Source organism: Dipteris shenzhenensis, chromosome 23 (assembly GCF_047967505.1).
Source record: "Dipteris shenzhenensis isolate YYH24624 ecotype China chromosome 23, Dip_SZ_1.0, whole genome shotgun sequence".
Classification (NCBI taxonomy): Eukaryota; Viridiplantae; Streptophyta; class Polypodiopsida; order Gleicheniales; family Dipteridaceae; genus Dipteris; species Dipteris shenzhenensis.
The window spans coordinates 25,267,889-25,293,648 of record NC_141618.1 but is presented as its reverse complement, the minus strand read 5'-3'; the positions used below and the strand labels follow the sequence as shown (position 1 = coordinate 25,293,648).

Genomic DNA, 25,760 nt, shown 5'->3' with positions numbered 1-25,760 from the left:
ACTACCTTGCCATTTCTGAGCCACTTTCTTTGGATCCATTTCCACCCCCTCAAGAGTAATAATGAATCCTAAATATTCAAGTCTTACCATACATAGTACAGTTTTCTTTTTATTTACATATAGACAGGCTTTCCCGGAACACTATTCTTAAGTGTTTGTGTTGCTCTGCAATACTTTTGTTGAAAACAAGAATGTCATCAATAAAATGCACTACAAACTTTCCGATATACGGGCATAGTAAATCCTTCATAAGCATGACGAATGTAGCTGGAGCATTGGTAAGTCCAAATGGCATTACCAAAAACTCATAATGTATAAACCTGCTTCTAAAAGCTGTCTTATGCACATCCTCAGCTCTAATGCAGATCTGATGGTAGCGACACTTAAAATCTGTCTTGCTGAAAATTATGGCTCCATGTAATGCATCTAGCAAGTCGTTGATCCGAGCCATCGGATACTTGTGCTTAACAGTGATATTATTCAGTGCTTTGTAATCTCTACAGAGGCAAAAAGTATCATCTTTCTTTTTCTTCAATATCACTGGCGAAGCAAAAGGTGAGAAACTCGGCTGAATCTGCCCCAGCTTGAGGTATTCTTCCAGTTGTCTTCGCACCTCTGCTTCTTTGGTAAAACTTTATCTATAGGGAGGCCTATTTATAGGTTCTCCCCCCAGGATCGGTTCAATCTTATGCTGAACATTCCGCTCTGGAGGTAACCCATAAGGCAACTCATCCCTAAGACAGTCAAAGAGCTCCTCTACAATCTGATCAGCCAAATCTGATCAGCCAACTTGGTCATCTCCCCATCTTGGGTAACATTAGTGCTGGCCGATGGCCCATCAATCGGCTCTACCGATGATGTACAAAGAAATGAAAACTCTTGTTGAGTTTTTCGAACTTCCATTACAGAACCTAACAGTCCCTGAGGGAAATCCTTTTCACGTCACAAGACATACAACACATCATTCATCTTGAACTGATAAATGTGCTTTTTCCAATCTACGACTGGATTCTTCCTAGAATGCCAAGCCTTACCCAGGGCTATATCTGCGTAAGCAAGCCTTGTTATTTCGAAATCAAGCTTCTCCACATAGTCTAGAATTCAAAATTCCAACTGGGTAACCCTTTGGTCCCATACTTCAGAGTTGAACTTCCATTTGCCATCCTGATTGTATATGCATAGTCAGATGGACTAGTTTTTTATTTCAGCCTCTTTAAGAGCTTGGAGTTAATTACATTGTGCGTCGACACTGAGCCAAACAACACAATGATATCATGATTGGCTACTTGCCCCTTCATCTTAATTAACTCTATATCGTTAAAGACTGTATACCCCGTTGCTATTGCGGGCTTTGATAGGATATTATCAGGTGCACTACTTACTAGCTTAGCAATAGACACACATAATAAAATGGGTACTAACCTCCGAGAAGATCCCACTTGTTGAATCTGCATTTGTTCTGCTCGGGGACTTCCCTCCACCTCCATGTTGCATTTTGAGATCACCATCTCAGCCATCCGACGATCCTTGTTTCGTGGACAATCTTTCCACTAATGAGGCTAAAGGCATCCAAAACACAAGCCTTCTCTCCTTTCTTTCTCTTTTTGCTCTGGGGTCAAAGAAGATTTCGACCAAGCCTGAGCTGCCATTGGTGTTACTTTTCTTTTCACTCCAATGGTGGTACTTGGTTTAGAAGGAGTCTCAACTGGCTTCGCCTGCTTGGCTTGGCCACTAGGCTGTGAGACACTTCCTTTACTAACCCACTTCTTCTCAAAACCACTTTTCTTTGGGTACTCATACCTAGTCCCAACTTGCACAAACCCACTTGGTCTTTTTCCTTTGGCATCCTCACAGTTCAAGGCTATGGCAATTGCTTCATCTAGCGTATTCGCATATTTAGCCCAAACTTTCATCTTAAAATAAAATCTTTTACCTGTACCGACTGAGGTAGAGGTTCATAAACTTTCATTACACTTTCTCTGAATTAATCAGTGTATTCAGCCACTAATAAATTTCTCTGACGAAGATTTCTATGCTTTTATCCCAAGCTCTGGATGCTTCTCAAGAGGCAAGAAGTGTTTTCTAAATTCTTTCTTGAACCCCTCCCAAGTAGTGGATGCCACTCCATCTTTCTGTTGTTTTATCCACCATCTATCAGTTGCCTCATGTGGGTGGCCTCGCGGATTTTCTTCATATCATTCCTGATTTCACAAATGGGGAAAGCCTCATCCCATTTGTGCAACTAGGTTTCTATGATATCGGAGCTATGGTCAGATAGGTTTCTATGATATCAAAACTATGGTCAGACATCCGACGAGAATACTTTTTTGGCCTATAATTGGCAATATTAGGCACCTTAGCTGTTGGTGATAAAGCAAACTCTAGGTTGGGCAAGATCAGAGCATGGTTGAAAGGGGGGTTGATTGGATCTGCCACTTGGCACATGCATGGCTGGCTGCATGGAGTACTTTGAGAGCTCGTTTAGAGGCCGAGGTCTCTCCTATGATCACGGATTGTTGTTGGCGCAGTCATCTCTGAAGTTGGTGTACATGTTATGCCCTGGAAGCCGATCGTGATGAGGATGGTGTCTTCTATGACAATCTCTGTTATAATCCATGGCTCGATGCCTTTGTCTATGGATGGTTGTAGCTAAGTGTGTGTGTTGTAACTCCAATAAGCTCGGTTGAGCTGAGGAGATGAATAATGAAGCTGTCGCCTACGAATAAACGATTCTATTTTGCATCTCTTTCACTATTATTTCATGCACTAGATGCTTAGCTTTTGGAATAGGTAGTGATCTTCGTTCTTTACTGCATGCAATAGTATTATACGAGCCAAGATCCATCAGTGGTATCAGAGCAGAGAAGATGGAGAGTAAATCTGAACATGCGGTGAAGCTGGTTACTTACAACGGCATTAACTTTCCTATTTGGCTGCTCACGCTTCGTTTGTAGTTGATGGAGAAGGGCTTTTGGTCAATTGTGTCAGGTGCTGACAAGAAACCAACGGGGAAAAAGGCTCATGACTCTTCTGAATCAGTAGATTGATGGAAAGAAAGGAATGACAAGGCTCTAGGAATTCTCAGGTGAGCACTTGGTGGAAGGTATAGCCATCATCTTGATCTCTCCAAGACGGCATGCGAGAATTGGTCTGCAGTTGGAGACTGTGTTTGGGTCGAGGCTTATCGAATGCGCTCTATCCTTAGACAACTTACTGGTCTTGGTGTTCGTATGGAAGATGATGATTCTAAGGCTGTACTTCTTTCCAGTCTTACACCAGCTTATGATGATATTGTTAAGATCCTAAGAGTTAAGAATGATGCAAGTCTCTTAGAAATTATTTCTATGCTACTAGGCGAAGAGAGGCACAAGGTACTGACCATTGATCAGGAACATGCATTTGTAAGCAAGGCATCTAAAGCAAAGAACAAGGACGGGCAAAAATGTGGATATTGTGGCAAACTTGGACATAGAGAAGAATATTGCTTCAAAAAGCAAGATGATATCGCTCAAAATAACAAAGGGGAAAGTGTGCATGTAGCAGAGGAGGTCGCTGGGCTATGTGTTGCAAGTCCAAGCGACGGAGACGAATGGGCATTCTGAATTCTGTGGTCATGCATAGTCGACAGCGTAGATTAGGTTCTTGTTTTGCATGATAATAATTCCTAAGTTTGTCTTGTCCCAAAGGCATGATGATCAGAGTTTTTGATTCTCTCTTACTTTGAGAAGGTATTTATTTTTCGTTCACTTGCTGTGTGGATTCGTGCTATCCCTGACTTGCTGTGTCGGGAAGCATTCTATGATGTACATTGCCCTCCCTTTTGTTTGAGGGGGGTGTTGGTGATAAAGCAAACTCTAGGTTGGGCAAGATCAGAGCATGGTTGAAAGGGGGGTTGATTGGATGTGCCACTTGGCATGTGCATGGCTGGCTGCATGGAGTACTTTGAGAGCTTGTTTAGAAGCCGAGGTCTCTCTTGTGATCACGGGTTGCTGTTGGCGCAGTCATCTCTGAAGTTGGTGCACATGTTATGCCCTGGAAGATGATTGTGATGAGCGTGGTGTCTTCTACGAAAATCTCTGTTATAATTCGTGGCTTGATGCCTTTGTCTATGGATGGTTGTAGCTAAGTGTGTGTGTGTTTGTTGTAACTCCAACAAGCTGGCTTGAGCTGAGGAGATGAATAATGAAGCTGTCGCCTACACATAAATGACTCTATTTTACATCTCTTTCACCATTATTTCATGCACTAGATGCTCAGCTTTTGAAATAGGTAGTGATCTTTGTTCTTTACTGCATGCAATAGTATTATACGAGCGAGGATCCATCATTAGCCCTCCTAGGCTCGACCTTATGAACACTGGTTTCAGGCTCCATTGGAGCTTTACCTTTCTCCTCATGAGATGGTCTAGTAGACATACTGTGAACCATTTTCCTAACCTTGGATTGCCTACATTTGCTTGCAGTTTTGCTGAGTTGCAAGGCATCCTCTAGTATATGGCCCACTGGGCGCGACACCTACTAGGTCGGCCGCGATTCTACGGGATCCACCCTAGAAGCTTCTTCTTCAACTTCCATCGCAATAGCCTTTCCTATATCCATAAGTTTTTTTTTTTTTAAATAAATAAATAACTTTTATAACGCCTTATTTACAATTGGAAACCCCAAGTTCCAAATATAAATTGTAAACTCCAAATACTCAAGGAATTAGCTATATAGGCATATACCAAATTGCAAACCAAAACCGCTTTTCCCTATGCTAGGGAAATTCCTGCAATCTCAAATAACTGAAATCCTAAGGGCAAAATGAACTAGCATATATCACAACTGAATTTAAAAGGCATAGAAAATTCCTTGGTCACTTATGCTGCATTGAAAGATCAACTTTCCCCTGCAACCCACGTTCAATATGTACTTGAGACCTGCCTTGTGATCTCCTCAAACACCATCATTAGATAGTACCGCCTTAATCTCAAAATCAGCGAGGCTCACAAATTGCCAACATGTTCAGTTTGCCAAAAACTCCACCAGTAGAGTCACCACCAACCTTTGGGCTCAACTCAATAGAAGATTCACACCTTATAAAAGAGTACACAGTCTCACTTTTGATTATTACATACGAGACTCCCAACGAATTATGGCCGTTACATGACTGAATGAACGAGCCTTGTGATGGAGCGATGAACAAACGAAGATTAGGTAGCTGAGCGACAATTGCTTCCTTTCACCCTGATGACCGGCTCACCACCAGTGAGATCACCAAAGATCCCTTCACCAACCCAAGGCTCTATCTTATAGGTCTCGTCAATATTTCCCCGATTTGTTTTATTCACACGAGAATGTGCCTTGGATACTGCTGACGCCATAGATCAACCTGTCAATGCCACAGTAGCCCTCTTGCTTAGCCTCGCCATTGCTCCCAGCCATCTATCTGCTCACCATCTGACCTCATGCGTTTGAGCTCATCGTTGCTCACCATTCGTTTCTTGCCCATCACGTCCGTAGCTCATCGTCTGTCGCTCATCGTTGCTCACATCCGTCGCTCACGTCCATGCTCACCTCCGTCTACTCATTACTGCTTTGCCCATCTGACGTCCGTTGCTCATCGCTGCTCTCTTGCTCACCTCCGCTAGCCTACGCTGCCTATGCTAGCCTCGCCACTCACCTACACTGCCCTCTCCGCTTCATCGGTTGCTTCATTAGTGTAGCCTCTCCGCTTCATCAGCATAGCCTCTCTGCCTCATCTATTGCTACATTGCAGTTAGGAGCGCTTGCGCAGCGCCAGACTCCACCCATAGTGGGTTGCAGGACGACCTTCAGCCCTTGGAGACCTACGCTATGCCAGTGGTCATGAGCCCGTCACCTAGCTGCTGCCATGGCTAGGCCACGCTAGGCAAACCAGTGGTTACACTAACCATGGTCAACTAACTCTAGTTAGTAGGCCAGTTACAGGCTAACTAGACTGTCACCTAACCAGACTATAACCAATCAGTTTGTTTAGTGTAACCAGATAGTTACTCACCCAATTACTCCACACCACCCCCACACACCAAAAAAAGAAAAAGGGGGGGGGGGGGGGGGGGGGGGTGTTACCTGTCATTTTCTGTTTGTCAAAGACAATCTGTACCTGTCAGAAAACAACTAAAAATCAGAGAAAATCACAGAATGGCTGAGTTGAAAGAATGCATGCCTTTGCGCAAAAAAAGGAGAAAACAAATGCATTTTGAGTGCTTTCTGCAATAGCCAAGAAAGGCGCAATACAGTTAGTGATGCTTAAGCAATTTTGGGGATTCTTGCATTGAGTTGATAGCCCGTCAGTGGCGCAAGTTGTGAATGCAATATACCTCTTGTTGAGGTATTTCCTCCACTCCCGTCTATCCTAGCCTAGCTCCTCCACTCCCACATGCGATGGGAAAGGAGGGAAGGGGAAGAGATTCTGAGAAGGAAAAAGACTAACCTCGACAGGTGCAAGCGAAGCTTGAGGATGTCAACAGACGCCTCAACCGGAGTGGGCTTGGAGTGGACAGCCAAGCGATCCATAAAGGGTCATCATCATCATCATCATCATTAGCCACAGCCATTTTTGCTCCCACAGGAGTTGTCCCACTGACATCTACACCTCTGCCTAGAGGGCCTACTTCAGCCCTCCCACTGAAGTCAACTTCGACCTCGACTACGCCAATCAAATCCGCTCCTTCGACACCCCTTCCCGTAACAATTGGCGTTTCATTAGGGCTCGCTGCTCTGGAGACCCTAGCCGCTCCACCACCCATATCACCCCCACAGGAGGTGACACACGCAGGACCACTGTTCTCGACTTTCCCATCCCCTCTCCCGCTCAGCCAGCCACCTCTCCCTTATACCACTGGTATTGCTTCGCCACTGACTCAACCCCCTACCTCCTATCCGATTGGGACCATTGAGACCCCTGTATCTATACCACAGGTATTCGCCATCTTTGCTCAGATGGCATGACCACCACCCACTATCTTGCCACCCCCCCCACCTTTGTACCTCAGCCCTTTCAGTTTCAGCTAGGACAGTGTCTCATCAACCTATCGGACAGATGGGAGACTTTACTCACAGAGGTACATAGTATAGGGGTCAAGGAGGTGGAGTTCACACGCTACGCCCAGGAGCAAGCTAGGTTCACTCAGGACTTGGCTAGAGTGGTTCATGAGCAGGCTTGCCATATCCAGGAGCAGGCCAGTATCATCCAGGTGCTGAGGCAGGACATGGTTCACCTCAAGAAGGAGTTCTTCTCTACTCGTACAGTTACAGGGAGTACACCAGTAGTAGAGGCCGAGATTGCGAGCATGCAATCTGTGATCGAGGAGACTTCCAGATGGATCGACGTAGCCAAGCGGGAACCCACAAGGGCCACTGTTTCGGCTACCCTCGTGGAGTAGCAGCAGAGAGCCAGTAAGACTCTCAACATTAGAGTCCGTGGGATCCCACACACTGAAGCTACACCGATGTCAAATGCGACGGCTTTCGTTGCCACTACGCTGGGTGTAGCTGAGCACGGGATCGAGAGGGCGTGGAGGGTGGGGAGAGACCCCGACCGAGAGAAGCCCCTGATCACACAGTTCCATGATGCTCAGGCCCGACTTTCGGTTTTACGACGCAGGTCAGTTCTACGAGATTAGCCAGCGATCTCCATGCATGAGGACCTAACCCCTCTATAGGTTGAGGAGAGGCACTCCGTGTTGCAGCAGCGTGATCAGGCACGTAAGGAGGGAAAGTGGGCAGTAGAAACATCTATGCCCCCAATTCAAGAGGGGACCGTGCCCTTCTATGGAAGGAGCTGCTTTCATGGTCTGCATTGCAGAGTCTTGGATCATTGGGAGTGATTTCAACATGGTTGAAATACCCATAGACAAAAGAGGAGGTAGGGAAGGTGGCATCCATTCCTTAGAGAGAGCATCCTGGGATGCCTTCCTTTTTCAGTGGTAGAGATGCTTGGCATCATGATGCTTTCCACACCCAGCCACAGTCACTCTTGTTTTGTTGGTTGAAATGGAGATTGCAGATGCCTATCATGCACGGATTGACAGATTTTATGGGATGATTGGGCTCTAGACAGAGGTGGGACATTATGCATTACACTTGGGGTGTCCACTTCATATCATTTTCCAAGTGTTTTGTTGGTTTCAGATCCTCAAGTGAGGAGCCGCTCTACCAGTATCAGGATTCTAGATGCCTTCTATGCAGAGGAGGGCCTCACAGAGGCAATATTGTGGACTTGGATATCTCACATGCATGATGGGCAGCTTTTCCCGTCAGATGTAGCTGCAGCCCTCTCAAATATTAGCGACTTTTATAACTCAGTTGCTTGTATCAGGAGAGGTGAGATCCTCAGGTGAGAGATAGGTATCCGCCAGTAGTTGACGTACCTCTGTAACAGTAAAAAAAGATTAGGAGAGCCAGAAAACATGATAAGATCACACTCTCGGGCTTATCTTGCCTTACCTCTTGAAGAGCTAAGGACTTGTGGAGTATTGCATCTAGGCCTCTTCTTTGGAGGTCCTTCACCGCCCTCTTCATGGCTCCCATATGTTTTTGCTTGGAATTACACTAATATTTAGGGAATTCTGAGAAAGAAAGAAAGAAAGAAAGAAAGTTTATTAAAGTCTTCGGAAGACCGATGGGTCTATGAGACTGTGAAAATCCTAATACAACGAGCTGTGGTAGTGGAGCTACTAAACGAGCATCCATACCAATGCAAAAAATGCAAAAATGCAGAATGGCAGTACTAAGTCCTAAGTACAACATAGTCCTGTCAATGGTTGACTATATATCAATCTCAGCATCATCATCAATATCATCATCATCCCCAGCAATAGCAAGATATGAGGATGGATGAGGCAGTGGAGGCATGAAGTCGGCAATAGAGTGCTGTCGGCCACTCAGAGGTGCGGTCCTGGCACGTCTCTTGGTCGTAGCTCTGCGTCTAACCAAGGCTACTGTGACCCCTATCGATCGGGCTCCGACTCTAAACAAGGAGGGGATGTCTCCAAGTGTGATCTGTGTGTCAACCCTCTGTCTGAGCTGTCGGGTCACGGGCTCCAGGTCACAGTCATGTCGAGGCCTCGTCTCGTTGGGGTCCATGTGATCTAGCTGAAAGAACTCCGTGATAGAGCTCTGAGAGGGATTAAGTGAGGAAGAAGTATGCTCCTGTCTCCGTGCTCGGAGTATCCTCTCGCGGTGTCTAAGTGTCTCATGAATGAAACCTGCCAAACACCGTTTGTCTGGGTAGGAAAGGAAACGGGCTAAAATCCCATAACCATCCCTGAAGAGGCAGTGCAAACGTCCTTGGATCTCATAGTACACAGGACACCTGAAGATGAAATGCTCCTCTGTCTCAACCTCCTGTATGTCACACAGTGTGCATATGCGCCGCTCCCTGGGTAGTCGCTCTGCTCTGCTGCTCTCGATAATTCATTTGGTACCAAATGCCAAGCCAATCTGGCAACAAAGATACAAAATGAACCCGAATTATGCTAAGGAGGTGAAAATTGAATTGGATCAACTTCTACGAGCAGAGTTCATTTATGCTATTGATTGTAGTGATTGCCTATTTCCCATTGTCGTAGTGCCAAAGAAAAATGACAAACTCTGAGTATGTGTGGATTATCGGAAATTAAATGATCAAACTATTCCCGACCCATTTCCAATACCATTTATAGATGGGATCTTTGATCAGGTTGTAAGTCATGAAATGTATTCATTCATGGATGGTTACAGTGGCTATAATCAAAACACTATAGCTCCACAAGATCAATCTAAGGCTATATTCATCACTGAGTGGGATAGTTATGCAACTCGGGTTATGCCTTTTGGATTAAGAGATGCAGCATCAACCTTTTAAAGGTTCATGGTAGAAACTTTCGGGGACTATCTGATTGAGTTCATAGCCATTTATTTGGATGATTTATGTGTATACTCTAGAGACAATGATCATCTATGCTTTTTAAAGAAGGTGTTTAAGCATTGCAAGCAAGCAATCATCTCACTTAATCTAGCTAAGACTGTTTTCTGTGTCCTAGTTGGTGTCTTATTTGGGCATGTGATTTCACTAGATCATATCCAAACCGAGCTAGGTAAAGTTTGTGCCATTTAGCAAATGCCAGAGCCAAAATATTCAACTTAATTACGTTCTTTCGTGTGCTTCATTAGTTTTTACAGACACTTATAAAATATTTTTCCAATGGATATTAGGGCACTTATGAGTAATAAAAAATATCACAACATCAAATCTCCACTAGAATAATAGGGCACTAATGTGGGCCTCCCCTCAACTCCTCCCATCACTTATTTTCTAGGTATTCCTTTTGTCATATTTGAGGGCATAATGCCCTTATATATCTTGGATTGCTCTAGATTGTTCTCTTTGTTAAAGCCCTGATCACATAATTCATGCATAGGCATTAATGTAGATAAGGCTTTTGATAACTTAAAATAGAGAATCAATTCTCCTTATCAACAACCAACACCCATCACACAAAACTACCTTCCTCCCAAAAGACATAGCCTTTCTTAGGAGGTAGTTTTTCTATGATGAGACAATATGGGCTGATCTATAGTCACCCCTCTGATCCATGCATCAGTGAATCCAAAGCGAACGAGGGTACCCTCTAGAAAGCCCCAGTCTACTTTGTCATAAGCTTTCTCAAAGTCCAGGAGTAGAATGGCAAGCCTATGGCCATTATGCATGGCCCAGTCAGAAGCCTCCCAAATTGAGAAGATGTTATCGAAGATGCTCCTACCTGTTGGAAAGGTCACCTCCCCATCTGTAAGCCCCCAAATGAGGAGTGCGTGGGGGAGGGAGACCTAGGGCAGAAGATGCCCAGAGAAGATAGAGAGAGGGGGCTGCCACATGGGCAGCACCTCACAAGAGAAGAAAGTTGCAGAGGACGGAACCTGTGGAATGAGCAGAAGGCGGGGACAGCAAGCCCTAGATCTGATCTGGCAGGACGCGATGACATCAGCAGTGTACGGCGCAGGACATGTGGCTGGGAAGAGGACATGGCAGAGGCGCAGATATGGCAGGATGTGCAGGCCCAGATCTGCAGCAGGAACTGTGGCTGTCAGTGGGCAGGAGGCAGGCCTTTTATAGGCTGGATACCTGCCTTGAAAGGAGGGCCAAAGGACCCTGAAAGTGTGGGCCAAAAGCCCTAGAGGGGTGTGCCCTTTTAGGGCTGGACCAGCCACATACTGGTCGGCCAGTCTGTAGCAGGCTGGTCGGTTTTTACCAGCCCCCTTGGGGCCTATATAAAGAGGCCATTTAGCCTCACTCAATCATCACTTGCAGCAGCAGTTCAGGGAGCAGAAGGAGCAGCAGAACAGGCACGTGTGGGCCTCTCTCTAGGAGGATTCAAGTGGGCTGTAGAGCTGCCGACCTAGCTCAGAGTGCTGCCCACCTAGGCTGGTGCAAAGACAGCAAGGTGAAAGGGATCTGGACGAATAGTCTACAGAAGCTTGAGGTGGAGCACGCGGACTCGAGTCTAGAGATAGCCAGCAGATAGGAGAAGGACCTTGTGGTAAGATCAGAGGACCACACCATTGGTGGGACTCTGGATCTGTTTCTTTTGTATTGTGTCCATAGTTGTGGACGGAAATATATATTTTGGTGGTTTCTCTATCTGGTTGGTTCATTGTCTATTGATGAGTCTGCACACCTATTGTATGCACATAAGTAAAGAAGTTTGTGATTCCACACCCACACCGCACACTGTGTGAGCTCTTGGGCATTACTATAAGTCTTCCGCTGCGTGTACCCTCTGTTGGGTATTTTCTAACACTGCCATGCACAAATCCCGTCTGCGTATCATGTATAAGATCTGGAAGAAAGGGCTACAAGTGTAGGCTGATTGCTTTTGCTAAAGTTTTGTACAAAGTACCCAACAGAGTGATCAGTCTCCACTGAGACACTAAATTCCTACAACCCCCTTTTGGGATAAGATGAATGAGGCCCTCCGTAATAAGTGAGCCTGACATCTCACCGAAGTCCCAAACGCCTTGCAGGGCTGAGGTAATGTGATCCCCAATCTGATCCTAAAATGAAATAAAAAACGAGGGGGTAAGTCCATCTGAGCTAGGGCACTTGCCCTTGTGAAGGGCAGAGAGAGCAGTCCTGAACTCCATGTTGGTGAAGGGTGCATCGAGTGAGACTATCATATCTCTAGTCACTAATATAGGTAAGTGCTGCCAAATAACAACTCGAGCATCATCTCTAGCCTGTGTGTCATGATCTGCTGTAAGAAGGGAGGCATAGGAATCTGTGGCTACCTGCAAGACGGCATCTGGATGTGTCTGTGAAACTCCATCTGAGTCAACAAGCTGTGAAAGGCTCTCCTTTCTATGTCTGGGGCCAAGAGTAGAGAAGAAGTGCTTGTTGACCCTACCTCCCATCTGAGTCCAAAATGACTCTCTGGCATGAAAGGCATACTCTGCTCTCTGATCTAACAGTGATTGCTGCTGAGGCCTTGCTGCAACAAGGTGCTCCTAAACCCAAGCATCTGTAGGCCTCTTCTGCTCTTCCCTCTGAAGAGCAGCCAACTTTGTTAGATCTGACGTCGTTGAACCTGCTATTGTTGTGTCTGGTGCTGTTGTACCTGCCGTTGTTGGACCTGCTATTGCTGAACATGCTACTGTTGGACCTATTGTTGCACCAGTTGCTATTGGACCAGTTATTTCACCCAAGAATTATTTTGAACAAACCAAAAATGAATATTTTACAGATTTGCCATCTGAGTCATACACCGATACTTCAAAAGCAACATGGGCAGCCGATGAAGGTTCTTATTGGTGGAGTCAAGGAAGACAGGTTTCAGATTACCAGATTAGTCGGTTAGGGATTCCCTTTAGTCCCCTTTCTCTTTTTATTTGTGGCTGAAGCTATGAGCTATTACCTTAGAGCTCAAACTGATATTATAGGGATGAGGCTTGATCAGTTATGAGGACACTCCAAACTAGCGGAATGACATAGAATTCACTTGGATTCAGAGGGGTGTTTCCATCATATACCTAGGATGCCAAGTTGGGGTGGGAATCTCTCCAGCACAGTTTGCTCCCATGTTGGAGAGCGTCAAGATGAAACTCATTTTTTGGAGTTTCGTCAGACTTGACCTTGCATCCAGAGTAGTGATTGTGAACCAGGTATTATTGGCTACTGCCTGGTTTGTTTGCTCATGTTGGTGCAAATCTAGAGTTTGTATCTCTCAGCTCATGAGACCTATCAAAAACTTCCTATGGAGGGGTTAGATGGCACCTTAGATGTTGTAGCTAGGGTGGCTTGGGAGACCCTCATTCTCCCCACAGACGAAGGAGGTCTCAATATTATTGATCCGAACTTGCAGTGTATGGCCTTGCTTTGCAATGGGTTTGCTTTGCAAGTTTGTAGTGAGAGGATTGATGCTTGGATAGGAGCCTTGGAAATATTATTTCTTACACAGCATTCAGTCTTGTACACCATCTCATGGGGGAGATTGGATGGACAGCTCGAGATGGATCTTTACTTCAGCCCATCTTAGATCTCCCTCTTCCACTCTCATTGGCTGCCATTCTAAAAGCTTGGGGCAGCTTCAAAGGCACTCTTCGGAGAGTTCCACCCTCCTCTCACGAAGAAATAGACAGGCAGCCAGTCATGTGGAATGACTCTATACTGGATGAGCATGGTATATCAAATGTCACATTATATACAGTGGTCTAGATGGGAAAAGGGATCTGCTTCCACAGTAGGTGCCTGGAAGTCTTTTAGGAAGCTTCTAGAGGATCAGAGACTCTTATCAGTTGGCCACCTTAGAGGGAATGCAGTCAGGATGCAGCAGATAGAAGCAGCCATACTAGTAGAGTGGATATTACAAATGACATGCCGATCACAGAGTCCACTTGGTTGGGAGATTTTACGGGGACGAGTGTTCCTTTACAGGTTATTGCCTTGCGAGATGAGCATGAGGAGACCCTTGTCTTTGATGTTCAATTAGGACGCAGACTTCTCAAATCTTCACATGATATTCTTTTGGAGGTTGCCTTCCAGCCTGTTAGGATTGCAGGTTACATGGAGTGGGGCATGGACTCACAATGGTATCTTGATCTTAACCCTATTCTCCTGGCACTTCGGTCTTGGAGACTCTGGTTATATGGTGGCTCCCCCATTAGGTTCTTGCAATGGGACCCAAGGGAGTGGAAATGGATTGATGAAGGGCACCGAGAGAAGAGCATCCCCTTCTTTCATTACACAGGCAAAAATGCCAGGAGATTTCAGCTTAGCAGTAGAGGTTGGAGGCCCTCCAAAGCTCCTCATTGGGATAGTTCTCAGATTTCTGCAGAGGTGCAGAAAAACTTTTAGAGAAGGCTCTGGAAATCCCTCAGGAATAGAAAGATCACTCTTTTCTTTTGGCTTTCTATTCATGGAGGGATTGCAGTGAACATGTGGAGATCTACAGGTTCGGGGCTGACCCTACTTGTCCTCGATGCCACGCAGCAATTGAGTCAGTTCAGCATTGCCTCTAGAAGTGCAAACAGGCGAGGATGATCTGGAAGGGTGTTGCTAGGATATTTAGCATATTTCATAGAGCACCCTTCTTCATGACTTAGGGATCAATGGCATGGTTATCTCTTACTGGCCCTCGTGTTTTTCGAGGGAGATGACTCAGACTCAGCCTTCATTATATGACGACACTCTATGGAGTCATGTTCTCTCCAGGATGTTTCCTTCACTCCTTTCAGAGCTGCTCATACCTCGGTAGACACATCATGGAAGATTCTGGCTAGCATTGCAGCTTGGCATATTTGGAGGGCTAGATGTACGGAGGCGATGGAGGGTTCATAGGTTCACCCTTCCCAGTCTATGGCGAGTATATGGACTGATACTATACACACATTGATGAATATTTGGGCGAGCATCAGGGATTCTCCAGAGAAGCTACAGCTAGGAGAGACTTTTTTCAGAGTTTGGAGAGGATCTCCTTTCTTCTCCGAATCTCCTTCAGGGTCGAGGTGGCATTTTCAGCCTCCACCTTGGATTTTTGTTAGCTCTTTTTGAGCTGGTTTTTTCTCATGCGTGGCATGATGTATTCCCGCATTAGAGCTTGCTCTTGCAGTTTTCATTCATACTTAATGAAGTAATCTTTTTTGGGGAAAAAAAAACACAGCTAAGGCTTGAGCATCATGTGAGTCCCACCTCCTGTGATCTTGTGTGGGAGTTGGAGGTCTTGCAACTTGTTGTCGAGCAGCTTGTTGCCCACCTCTAATTGGTGTAGCAGGTGCAATATCTACAAGACGAGGTTCATCTCCATTGACATATCCGCATAAATTCTTTGCAACTGATAGATTTTTTACCATGAAGTTTCATAAGGAGTAGTTGTTTCCATCTAACTTGTCCTCCGGTGCCAAAAACCCAAACACATCTCCTCCTGGCTAACTCACTTTTTTCCAAATAAGGATTCAGAAAATGCTTGTAAGATGTCCTACCTTGATCTACAATAGTCTCAAAATGCTGCAACAATAGCTTTAGTCCCAAAAATCTCATACAAAATCTAAATAGCAATACAAAATATGTATAGGTATGATCGACGAGGCTTGAGCTCTAAGGGGACAGGGCTATGATACCAAATGTTGGGTTTGGGGATGGGAGGAGAATCCAAAAACTTGGACTTGTATTGAGAATGCAAGAATTGTATATCTAGAGAATAACCAAGATGAGGATTATATCCTTTACACAGGAGACTAACCTTAATACTAACCCTAGGGAAAACACCTCCTAACTAGAAGAGAAAAATGCCCCACAGGTGTTCACACCTCACTCACTACTCATAATGTAATACCCATATCCCCACTATGGCAACCCCTGGCATTATGGTGCAACTAAGGGCCCCTTTCACGATTGACAAAATTTTGGAAGCTCTCAAAGCTCTCCCAATTCAAAAATGCCAGAGTGAGGATGGCTTGTCCCCATTGTTCTTACAGTGTTTTGGGAGCACATCGCCACTCCCTTGCGTTTTGGGATTTTAGGAGATCTTTGGTTTGAGATTGGATTTGCTCAATTCAAAGGAGGGGGTGGTGTTGATATTGTGCCAATGGCACTTGATCACATTAGTGGACACAACATACAAGATCGTAGCCAAGTGCTTGAGCTTGTGGCTATGTCCCCACCTTCTCGACATCATCCATGATACCAAGATAGATTTTGTTGAGGAGAGGAGCATCTTGGACAGCATCTCACGTTTGGGAGGTGGTTGATTGGGCATAGGAAGAGGCCTATCCCTTGCTATCCTCTTGTTGGATTTTGAGAAGTCTTATGACAAGGTGGATTGGAGTTTCTTAGTGGCCACCATGTCAAAGTTGTGTTTTTTTGGGTTAGTGTGTACGAGGGATCTTTACCATATATGTAGGCATCTCTGTCATATATGTAGGCATCTGTTGCCAGGTTCACATGTGCCAGTGCTGTCCCAACTAGTCCCTTTCCTTTTCCTTTTTGTGGTAGAGGCACTAGGTTATTTTCCTCAATCATCACAGGCAACTAGCGTGGTGGGGATTCACCTCCCATCTGGTTGATTCCGGTAGGAGGAGATGTTTGTAGATTATACAACCCTTCATGGAGGGTTCATTTGAGAGGCTAGAGAGGGTTCATTTTCCTTGGAGGTGTATGGTTTATCTTGCGTACCAACGTCAATTGGAATATAATCAATTTGTTTCCTTAGAAGGTTTGAGTCACTTTAGGTTTGGGGGGCTGACCTTGGCTTCCATTGGATTCCCGGTGGGCAAAGCGAGATACCAGGGATGTCAGGTGTGACTTGATATCTAAGTTGAGCAATAGCTTGCCCCAGTTTTAGAAAGTGTTTGGCACAAGCTCCTTTATTGGAGTTCAGCCATATGGTCTTTGGTAGAGAGAGTGTTGGTAGTAAACCGGATCCTTCTGGTGGAAGCTTGGTATATCGACTCTTGGTGGTGCTTTCATAGGAGGTGCATGGGGCGGTCGGCCAAACTCTCCCTAGCAAGTCGTACCTTAGTGGCAAACCAGGTCCTTCTTGCCACGGCTTGGTATATCGCCTCCTACTGGTGTTTTCATAGAGGGTGCATTGGGCAGCTCCGACGGTTGGTTCAGAACTTCCTTTGGGCAGGTTCGGACAGCACGAGGAACACTAGAGCCCGGGTTGCTTGGCAGATGATGATCATGCCGCAGGCACTGGGAGGCTTGGGTATGATGCAGAGCAGAGCCCTCTTTTGGGCAAGTTGGTGGTTGTTCGCGGCCTCACACCAAGTGCAGAGCCTTGGTATCTCCTCTACAGCGAGGCCTTCTCAAGAACACCCCACGCATTGGGGGGGGGCAATGGCAGCTTTCACACAGATGGATCTTCTCAGAGGCCCTCCTTATGGGGAAGGGTTCCCCCTTGATGAGGAGCCTCCATAGGGTCTAGCAGAGATTAGCAGGGGGCCTCATTCAAGCTCAGCCCAAATGCAGAAAGGAGTTCGAGCGTCAGCCCCTTGTTTTGAACCCAGATATCCGAGATCAGGAGGGGCGTATGCTCGGATAACGGACTCACATTGGTTGGGCATAGTGGGACAGTAGGCCGACTGGGTCCTTTGGCAGATGGAGCAGATTACCCGTGGAGGCAGAGGCGAGGCTTGGCGTCGTAGCGCATTTGCAAGGGGTAGGGCAGAGGATGAGAGAGATTGACCTAGCTATCCCTGGGTCCTGGTGGGAGGGACTTCGCGTGTGGATGGACAGTAGCAAATGGTTGGGCCAGTTTTATCGGACTGGTGTTCCCTTGAGGTCCAGAAAACCAGCAGAGCTAATAGTGACACCGCCCCTCCACTTGCATCTGCTCCAACCACTAGCCGATGGGCAAGCCTTTGTGGGCTACCAGCCAGAAGAAGTAGGATATCTTCCTCGGCTACAAACTGGACCATAACCGCATCCAAACCTAGAATGGACATCCCGGCTGGGCCACCCAATGCCTCTCCCTCAAAGGGGTCCATGTTGAAAAATCCATTTGAAGCCTCCTGCCAACCTCGTCCACCTGCTCGGCAAGGTCGCCCCTGGAGGGCCAAAACCACTCTCTCGGATCCCACTGGACTTCCCTCAAGGGCCTACCCTCCTGAAGCCAGAGGCGCCATCATCTGGGGGCATCCTGCTCTGAGATACTGGGAGGGTCAATGTGCCACTCCTTCCCCAAACATCCCGTCACTCTGATCATCTGCCAGTGAATCCCATCCATACTCCCATCCATCTTTGGGTCTCTCTCAGTGATTGCCTAGAGTAGGCCTCCAGGTCCTACACGGAAAAAATCAGGCTGCGTGTTGCCTCGCTGCATCATCATACGGGTCATAATCCTAAGGGCTCCCATCCAAATCCTCACTGCGCTACGACAGCTCTAGAGGCAGTGCGCACTTGGGGGATGGTGGCCTGGTTGATTGAGGGGGAGGACATGCATTCCAGATTGATGAGATCTCCCGAGCTTATCGGATAAAGGGTCAGAGCATTCAGAGGATAGAGCTCCATGAGGCGGTCCCTCTTGATAGCCTGGCTCCTCCTCCTCCGGAGGACAGCGTTTGGGAGGGAGTAGCCAGTATCACTGTGTTGGGTTGCTCGCTGCATTTTGGTGATGGCCGGTTCCACCCTCGGCTACCTTGGTCGCCATCTAGTAGGATATCATCTACACCCTCCGCTCCACCTGGGAGTGTGGGACCCCATGCTCTAGGGCGACTGTCGCGAGGCGTGCTCAATTCTGCAAGGCTTGGCTTGCATGAGTTTTTTACATTTTCACTCCGCGAGCGATTTGCTGGTTGTATAGTCCCCCCACCTGGCTGTAAGCCCCAGTACGAGAGATCCCCTAGGTAGTGAGCTAAGTTTCTCTAGAACAGGTCGGTTTTTCTTTCAGCCTTTTCCCGGTTTTTTCCATACTCAGCACCTTCAGGGCTGCTGTTTTGTATGAAGTTTTTCAAGCATTAATAGAAGGTTCTTTTCTTTGCAAAAAAAAAAGGAGGTGCATGGGGCAACTTGATGCACAATTTCAAGAGTCATGCTCCGATGGCAAATGGAATACTCGAGTTAGGGTCATTTGGAAGATAGTGACTCAGGCATCTAGAGATGCATAGCAAATCCATATAGGTAAAGCTCAATATTAGGGACATGACCCTAGGCTCGGAGCCTTGAAAGCTCTTACTATAGTAGGGCTTCTAAGGAGCACTCCCCACATAGGGGGATAGTAGCAATAGTCTCAACGGTGGATCTTCATAGAGGCCCCTCTCAAAGGGAAAGGGTCACCGTTGATGAGGATCTTGATGAGAGTGTGGTAACATCTCTCAGGCAACCTCATTTGTGTTAATCCCCAAGGCAAGGAGGATGCGTTCAAGAGTGACATCCCTTGATCTTGCACTTGGATGTTTGAGACCTGTGCGCAGATTGGTTGGGCACATTGAGATTTTGATCTGGTGTGATCCTTGGGTCTTGAAGTCGGCTCCCCAAGCAACTAGAGGAGAGGCTACACTATTCACCCACCTGAGGAGAGGAGCTAGTAGAAGGATACAAGAGATCAATGAGGCTATCCCCCAAAAGCATGGCAGGAGGGGCTTTTTTTTCTGTAGGAGGACCACAATGAGCCCTACCCAGTTTTATTTAGCATTGGATTGGGCAAGTCACTTCAGATTGAATCAAAGTAAGGGGACAGAAATCTCGGTGACGATGATCTTAGACTCAATAGAGCGGCAAAGGATTCAGTGGTTCTCCGTTTGTGGCGAGCTAACGACAACACTTTGGTATGGGCAAGATCACTCTCGATGGCGCCTTTGGTTATGGGAGGATAGACCCTTGCATGAGGTACAGTGGGATCTAGGTGAGTAGTTCTAACAATCCTAGGTTGGGCATTTAGAGCAGGTAGTAGTGGTGCCTTTCTTCTCATATACCACCTGCAAAGGTAGATGAATGCAGCTGGATGCATTGGCTTAGACCCTTCATGGGAGCAGCATTGCAGTAGGTGCTAGATGAGCTCCTTAACAGGTTTGGCTCCCCGCTTCTAGACTAGCCTCCACCCAAGGAAGATCTCTTATTTCTTCTAGATGGTAGCCCATGGAGGTCTGTCCATAGGAACGTGGTTAGTGCAGATGAGGGTAGATGGGGCTTGTCATTGTTGTGATGCCGGGAACCTTGAGACGATAGCTCACCACTTGTGGAAACATTTAGCAGCGCAAAGGATCTAGTACTGATCTGTCAGGATTGTTGGAAGCAAGTGCACTTGGAAGATGAAGAAGCCAAAGAAGAAAGATCCAATGTTTTTTCCCCCTCTAGAAAAAAGAACTGTCTATGAAAAAAAATTGAAACACAATACAAGTCAGCAATTTGTGGAATGCTTGGCCTGGCTGCTATGCAGCCGGCCAGCCTGCTTCTCAAGATCCACACCACTTCCTAGAGTGTCTTAGAAACAAGTGCCAACAACCGAGGTGGAGGGGTGTAATGTAGAAGGTGCCTGCAGGCCATGCCTTGCAGAAACACTCTGCCTTTCGGCGGTCTTCTTAGACCCCTTTGTACACTGCTCTCAAGTGACACATAGGGTGTAGATGACATGGTGCCAAATGTTGACGAGGGTCACTGCAGGTGGAGCCTGCTTTCCCCCCACCATTAGTAACTCCACACCACTACCCAGATATTACATGCAATGATGCTGACGACCATCTCCCACATACCGTCCTTTGGAGAGAGCTCAAGTTACTAATGAGAGAGGGGACCGGGTCTTGAATGCCTAGGCGGGTGAAACTCAGTCCTCCTATCTTCTAGGATGGAAAGACCATCTCGATAATCCATGGTATTGTGAAGTGTAGGATGTCCTTTCATTGGTACGAATATAACTCACCCTTCAAGAATAATGCATGAGTGGAAATCTTTTAGAAAACAAATCTCTGTGGGGGACTTCTGTAGAGATCATGGTATATCGTTTGCTTTAAAAAAACATGAAACACTAGGAGCTTCTTTAAATTATACAGCAAAAGATTGTGTTTCTGACTTAAAGATTTGGTGGACTTCTGAACAGACAGTAACGAGGATACTCTTCTGTGCTGAATTGGATGCAGACTTACATTTTGTTTACAATAGTGTTTTTGCATTTTATAAAGCTGTAAACGAGACTATTCACCAAAGTAGCAGATGAATGATCTTTAATTGTTGTGAATTGATCCACTTTACTGAACAATTTCTTAGTGAATCTGCCTATTTGGTTTTTGAGACTATAGCGTACTTGGGTATTCCATTTTGAAAAGTCACTATTTATATTTATAGAATATTTGAAAAGTCACTATATTTTTTCAACAAATTAGGGACAGAAGGGTGGTACTTCACTGGATAGTGTGCATTTAAGTGAGACAGGTTTGTGCGCTTTTGAACAGAGAGAAATGAGGACTCTGTGTAAGAGTATGGATCAATTTTTAATGCAGACTTTGATATGTTAACGACAGTTTTTTTGCACCAAAAACTGAACATGAGACTATGCCCTGAAGTGGCAGATGATTGATGTGTAATCATCTCGAATTGATCAGCTTGTTTGATGGATTTCAAAATGAATCTACCAAGTTGTTTTCTGGGACTCTTGAGTACTTGTGTATTCCATTCTCTCATTTTCAGTTTTTCGTTTCTAAAGCATTCATTTCCTTTCCTTGCATAACATTACTTTTCTTGCTCCATTTGGTAATGAATTTTCTGGACTCTTTATATACATCTTCTTGCAGACGTAGCTTTTTTTTTCTGCAGGTTGGCACGAGACACATTATCAAACCTTGCAGTTTCTGTGGACATGCTATTCAATGCATCCACCTTTTATATTCAATGGAGCGTTGGAACAATTTTTCAGAAACGAATAGATGGACAAACTAAGGATATAGACTCTGTCAAAATAGTGGTGGAAGGGGTAAGTCATATTCTTCTTTTAAACACAATGTCAGAAACCATATTGTTGGAGAGGGTGCAGAAAAGGTTTGGCCTGCTGGGATTTTTTTTTGCAATAAAAGACTTCTATTAAGTGTGAAAGAAACTCCTTGAGCAAAGCTCAAGAGAAGATTACATCATGCAAGGCATGAAAAAACAAGCACCCAAATAGGGCCAAATCAAGCTATTGTAATAGAGCTAGAAAAAAAACCAAGGTTGAGGCTGAAAGTGCCACCTCAACCCTTTGGTGGACTCCTAGAAAAACGGGGAGCCACTCCACTCCCTAATGAAAATAGCTCTCCTACTAGAGGCTGTTTGGAAAGACTTGTGCATGCTCCCTCAAATGCGCAGGGTGGACCTGGGGACCTTCCAACGCCTCTGTGCATTTGGATGTCCAAATATGCCATGCTGAAATGCTTGCCAGAAAAGAGGCATGTGCATGTCAAAAAGGAGATGCAGAAACATCATCCAGAGAGCATGGTGTAACCAAATGTCGCTGAACCCAAAGAGCCCAAGAAGAATCATGTCTCTCATTAAGCACCCGAGGCCCTTAGAGAGAAAGCCAGGCTATCGAGCCCAAGGTCACGAAGAAAGGAAAAGGCGTAAAAGTTTTCAATAATCTAGCAATACACTTCCAGTCATCTTAGTCCAAGGCATCCCCGTTTGATCCTCGTAGTCCTATAACTTGAAGTTGGGATCCCTAAACTCGTAAAGGCCCCAAGCCAAATAGACCAAGATTAAGGTCCGTCCCTTGCAAAACAACCCAATCCAAGGGTATGGCTGCATCAATCTGTTGTATTCTCCTTTCACTTCCTTTGATTTGACTTACCAATTGGAGTCTACGATCATCTGGAAGGTTTTTGAAGTCCTTCTAGGAACCCACAGAGGAAGCGAGACCTCTTTTCCATCTAGACTATTGCACACAATCGGCTATACCATACATCAGCTGCATCCTCCAATGACGAAGGAAAAATGTGTAGAAAGGCATGCTCATTCTCCACACCCTTGGCTTTGCCCGCTGTGAGAAACTTCCTCACATCAGCTTACACATCCTCATGTAGGTGACCTTTGAACTTTTGAGTCTTCACATGGACTTTGTTGAGTAACTCAAGAAGTCTGGCTTTTTCTCCAGGACTGAGAACCACCGCACTCACTCCGGAAGCTGAGGCAGAAGGAAGAGCAGAAGGGCCTCCCGATGGAGCAGTGCTCAATGTGGGTACTATGGAGACATATGGTGGAGTGGCTGATGAGACAACACCCCGGGCAGGAGACCACACTGCTGCAGTTACTACTGATGTAGCCATAGTGGAGATAGATGGTACTGCATATGCTGTAGGCACTACCGTTGCAAAAGTAGATGGTGAAGACACGAGGAATGTGGGGGTCAATGGGGATGTGGAGATAGTTGGGAAGGAGAAGGAAGGGGTCGAAGCCATGTAGAATGGATAAGAAGCAGTAGGGAAGGGTAGAGATAATGGCAATGGTAGGGGCATGACCGGAGGAAAAGGTGAACCCACAGATGTCACGGATGTAGAAACTAGATTGGAAGGACCAGGGTTATGCATGGCAGACGAAATGGCAGCTTTGCCACTGGATGTCAAGTCCGGCGCTGAAGTGGGTACTACTCTTGTTGAAGTGGTTGCAGTGGCTGCTAATGAAGACATTGCTGCAACAGGAGATAAGGGGCTGTCTTGACCTTGACGCACGTGTGAGGAGCCCTCGTCCTTATTACTTTCTTCTTTCACCTGTTCCCCGCTTTGTACTTTCCGGAGTCGGGATCTGACCACCACCGATCTTGTTGGTCCAAATCGATGAGAGTCTCGATGAAGTTACTTGCTCTGGCTACAGCGCCAATAGGTTCACTTTGTGCTCTTCTTGAGGACTTTGCGAACTTCCGTCTCATGTAGTGCTTTTTGTATCTAGTTTGGTCGGCCGGAAGTCTCCTCTTCACTCTCCTTAAGTACCTCCTCTCCCTCGCTCCTTCAAGGGTATCAGAACTACTCGGCATAAGAACTCTCTCCTCTAGGACCCAAGAACTCCACTTCCCTCTTGCTACAGTGTCCCACCGTGATTGCCATAAACTATTTGAGGGGAGGCGTTCCTATCCTTCCGGAGGTGTTACCGGATGCCAAAGGCTGCTGGTGTGAGAAGCATGAGTGTTGCAATGCTCTAATGCAGTGGATCGCGCGGAGTGCACCATGCAGTTGTGTGCGGGTGTCGTAGGCTGTACTGCAGTGAACAGCAACGTACGAGTGCACTATGCTAAATGGCAGTCACATGAGAACACAACATGAGCATAAGAAGAAACATCATCATACACTAGTGAACAATCCCCATATCAGAAAGAGACAGGAAGAATGAGAAAATGACCAACTTGGCCATTGGACCAACACCTACAGGTCACAAGTCACAAGTCATAAGAACACACGTCTATCCCCCTAGTGGACAGAGGGGTACATACAGCTATCTCCACACTCTCCCCTTGGCGAGCTCATAGCTCCAGCCTCTATCTCTCCTCACTCTCCTCTCTCCCGCTCCAATGCCGAACACCGAATGCTTAATGCTTAATGCCGAATCCCCAATCCCCTCTCCACCTTCTCCTTCATTCTCATCCCCCTGTTGGGATATCTCAAGGTGTATGCCTCAGGCACACCTTATGTTTCTATGTGTGAGTGCTAGAGGCACAGTTAGGTGCCCACAAGCACAGTTAGGTGGTGGAAAAGCCACATAGGATGATTGAGTGAATCTAGGAGCAGATTGAGGAGATGATTGTGGAGCTTTGAGGTCATCAGTGATGTCAGTGACCTTGTATGAGGTGCCTACTTAAGGACCTCTTTCTTCTTCATTCTATAAGCAAGTATTCTGATTTTGTGTCAACTCTACTCTTTCCTTTCAGTGTTCCAACATGGTATCAGAGCCATTTGATCCCCCTTGAGCCCATTTTTGCCACATCATCATCTTCTTCCTCTTCTTCTTCTTCACCATCTCTCCCTCTTCTTCCAAAAATTTGCTTGAGCTTGTTCTCCTCCAATTCTCACCCATTTCCCACGCCCTTCCAGCTGAAGATCCACCTAGTTGGGGCGAACTCCTGGCTGCAAGGAATCGACGAATCATTGCGTCTGCTCGTCGCCATTACAGGAAGATCGTCGAAGTTCTCTGCTGCGATTTCTCTGCGCCTACTCCGTCTTTGTCTAATTCCTTCCAGGGCAAGCTTCTCCATACCTAGAGCTACCTTGTGCTGAAATCTGAGCAGCAATGGCTGCATATTGAAGGAGAAAACAGAGAAAAACCAGTTGACTTTGTTCAAGAAGGTGAAGGCGACCTGACGCATATTTTCGCCTCTTCTTCCCAGAGGATCTACTGTGGTATACCAGCTTTCTTTTGCCTCAGAAAGCCCCCTTTCTTTTGCTTTGAAGAGTGTGATATGAGCCCTCCAAGTTCAGCTCTCTAGTTTTGACAGTTTTGACATACTTTTGAAAATGATGCTACATAAAATGCTACTCTAGCATTTCTGGTCTTTTGAAGTTTTCAATAACTTCACTACAAGTGTTGCTTCAGTTTTGTTTTGACTTGCTAGACCTGGTTGTGATTGGAAAGTGTTTATTTCATCCACTTCTATGAAGCATGCAAAAAGTAGCATCATTGTTTGAAAACTAGTCACTACTATTTGCTACATCAAGTGCCTATACTTTGGAAGCATTTCAGTTATTTTTGCCTTGTAAGAGAGATAGACACTGCCCAATATCTGGGTTAGACCCTCTCATGGCTACCTTATATAATCTTGAGAAGTTCAATGGAAAGGGCTTCCATACATGGCAAATGAAGGTAAAATTTGCATTGATGCG

General features: G+C 46.0%; 1 protein-coding gene across 4 annotated transcripts in view; it reads left to right on the top strand.

Annotated features, from left to right (window-relative positions):
• Window positions 1-25,760, top strand: part of LOC147887161 (uncharacterized) — a 191,011-nt gene that overhangs the window by 150,859 nt on the left and 14,392 nt on the right. For 3 of the 4 annotated variants that reach the window (XM_087394693.1, XM_087394692.1, XM_087394690.1), the window contains one exon: window positions 21,742-21,898. In XM_087394693.1, the coding sequence (XP_087250819.1) occupies window positions 21,742-21,898 (157 nt within the window). Of the gene's footprint in view, window positions 1-21,719; window positions 21,899-25,760 lie in introns of all 4 variants that reach the window. The other variant, XM_087394694.1, reaches the window with a different exon arrangement.